The 1,125-nt window shown below is 68.7% G+C and overlaps 1 protein-coding gene across 1 annotated transcript in view; it reads left to right on the top strand.

Moving 5' to 3' along the window:
- The first annotated feature begins 351 nt into the window (after positions 1–351).
- Positions 352–1,125, top strand: part of MARK2 (microtubule affinity regulating kinase 2) — a 25,750-nt gene continuing 24,976 nt past the window's right edge. Inside the window, exon 1 of the mRNA XM_017747253.1 lies at positions 352–368. Within this exon, the coding sequence (XP_017602742.1) occupies positions 352–368 (17 nt within the window). The remainder of the gene's footprint in view (positions 369–1,125) is intronic.

Raw genomic sequence — 1,125 nt, 5'->3', positions numbered from 1 at the left:
CCCGAGGTCCCCAGTGTCCCCAAGTGTGCCCAGGTGTGCCCAGGTGTGCCCAGGTGTGCCCAATGTCCCCAGGTATCCCCAGGTGTCCCCAAGTGTGCCCAGGTGTCCCCAGTGTCCCCAGGTGTGCCCAGGTGTCCCCAGGTGTGCCCAGGTGTCCCCAATGTCCCCAGGTGTCCCCAGGTGTGCCCAGGTGTTCCCAATGTCCCCAATATCCCCAGGTGTCCCCAGGTGCCCCCAGGTGTCCCCAATGTCCCCAATGTCCCCAGGTGTCCCCGGTGTCCCCAGGTGCCCCCAGGTGTCCCCAATGTCCCCAGTGTCCCCCGGTGTCCCCAGACCTGTGCCACGCGGATGATGTCGGGGATGTGCAGGTAGGCCTGCACGGGGGGCAGCCCCCGCCCCACCAGGTACGCCTCGTCCGCCTTCTGCCGGTGCATCTGCCCCGTGTCCTGCTCCGAGTACACGGCCACCGTGCGGATCCCCAGCTCCGTGCACGCCCGGAACACCCGGATGGCGATCTCACCTGGGCACACGGGGACAGCTGGGGACAGCTGGGGACAGCTCGGGGACACAGGGACGGCTCGGGGACATGGGGACAGCTCGGGGACACGTGGACAGCTCGGGGACACAGGGACAGCCGGGGACATGGGGAGAGCTCGGGGACTGTTCAGGGACAGCTCAGGGACAGAGGGACAGTTGGGGACATGGGGACAGCTCGGGGACACGTGGACAGCTCAGGGACAGAGGGACAGCTGGGGACACGTGGACAGCTTGGGGACAGTTCAGGGACAATTGGGGACATGGGGAGAGCTCGGGGACAGTTCAGGGACAGCTCAGGGACACGGGGACACCCCAGGGACACGGGGACAGCTGGGGACAGCTCAGGGCCAGCTCAGGGACAGCCGGGGACATGGGGACAGCCAGGGACAGCTCGGGGACACAGGGACACCCCGGGGACACAGGGACAGCTGGGGACAGCTCAGGGACACGGGGACACCCTGGGGACACGGGGCCAGCTCAGGGACATCCCGGGGACACCCTGGGGACGCCCCGGGGACACCCCGGGGACACCCGGCTGGCGACGTCACCTGGGGGCCACGGGCGGGAGGGGATCAAAGGGACATGGGG

Source organism: Corvus brachyrhynchos, unplaced genomic scaffold, assembly GCF_000691975.1.
Source record: "Corvus brachyrhynchos isolate BGI_N302 unplaced genomic scaffold, ASM69197v1 scaffold442, whole genome shotgun sequence".
NCBI classification, from domain to species: domain Eukaryota; kingdom Metazoa; phylum Chordata; class Aves; order Passeriformes; family Corvidae; genus Corvus; species Corvus brachyrhynchos.
Note: the sequence above shows the minus strand (reverse complement) of the source record. Positions and strands in the feature narration are given on the sequence as shown.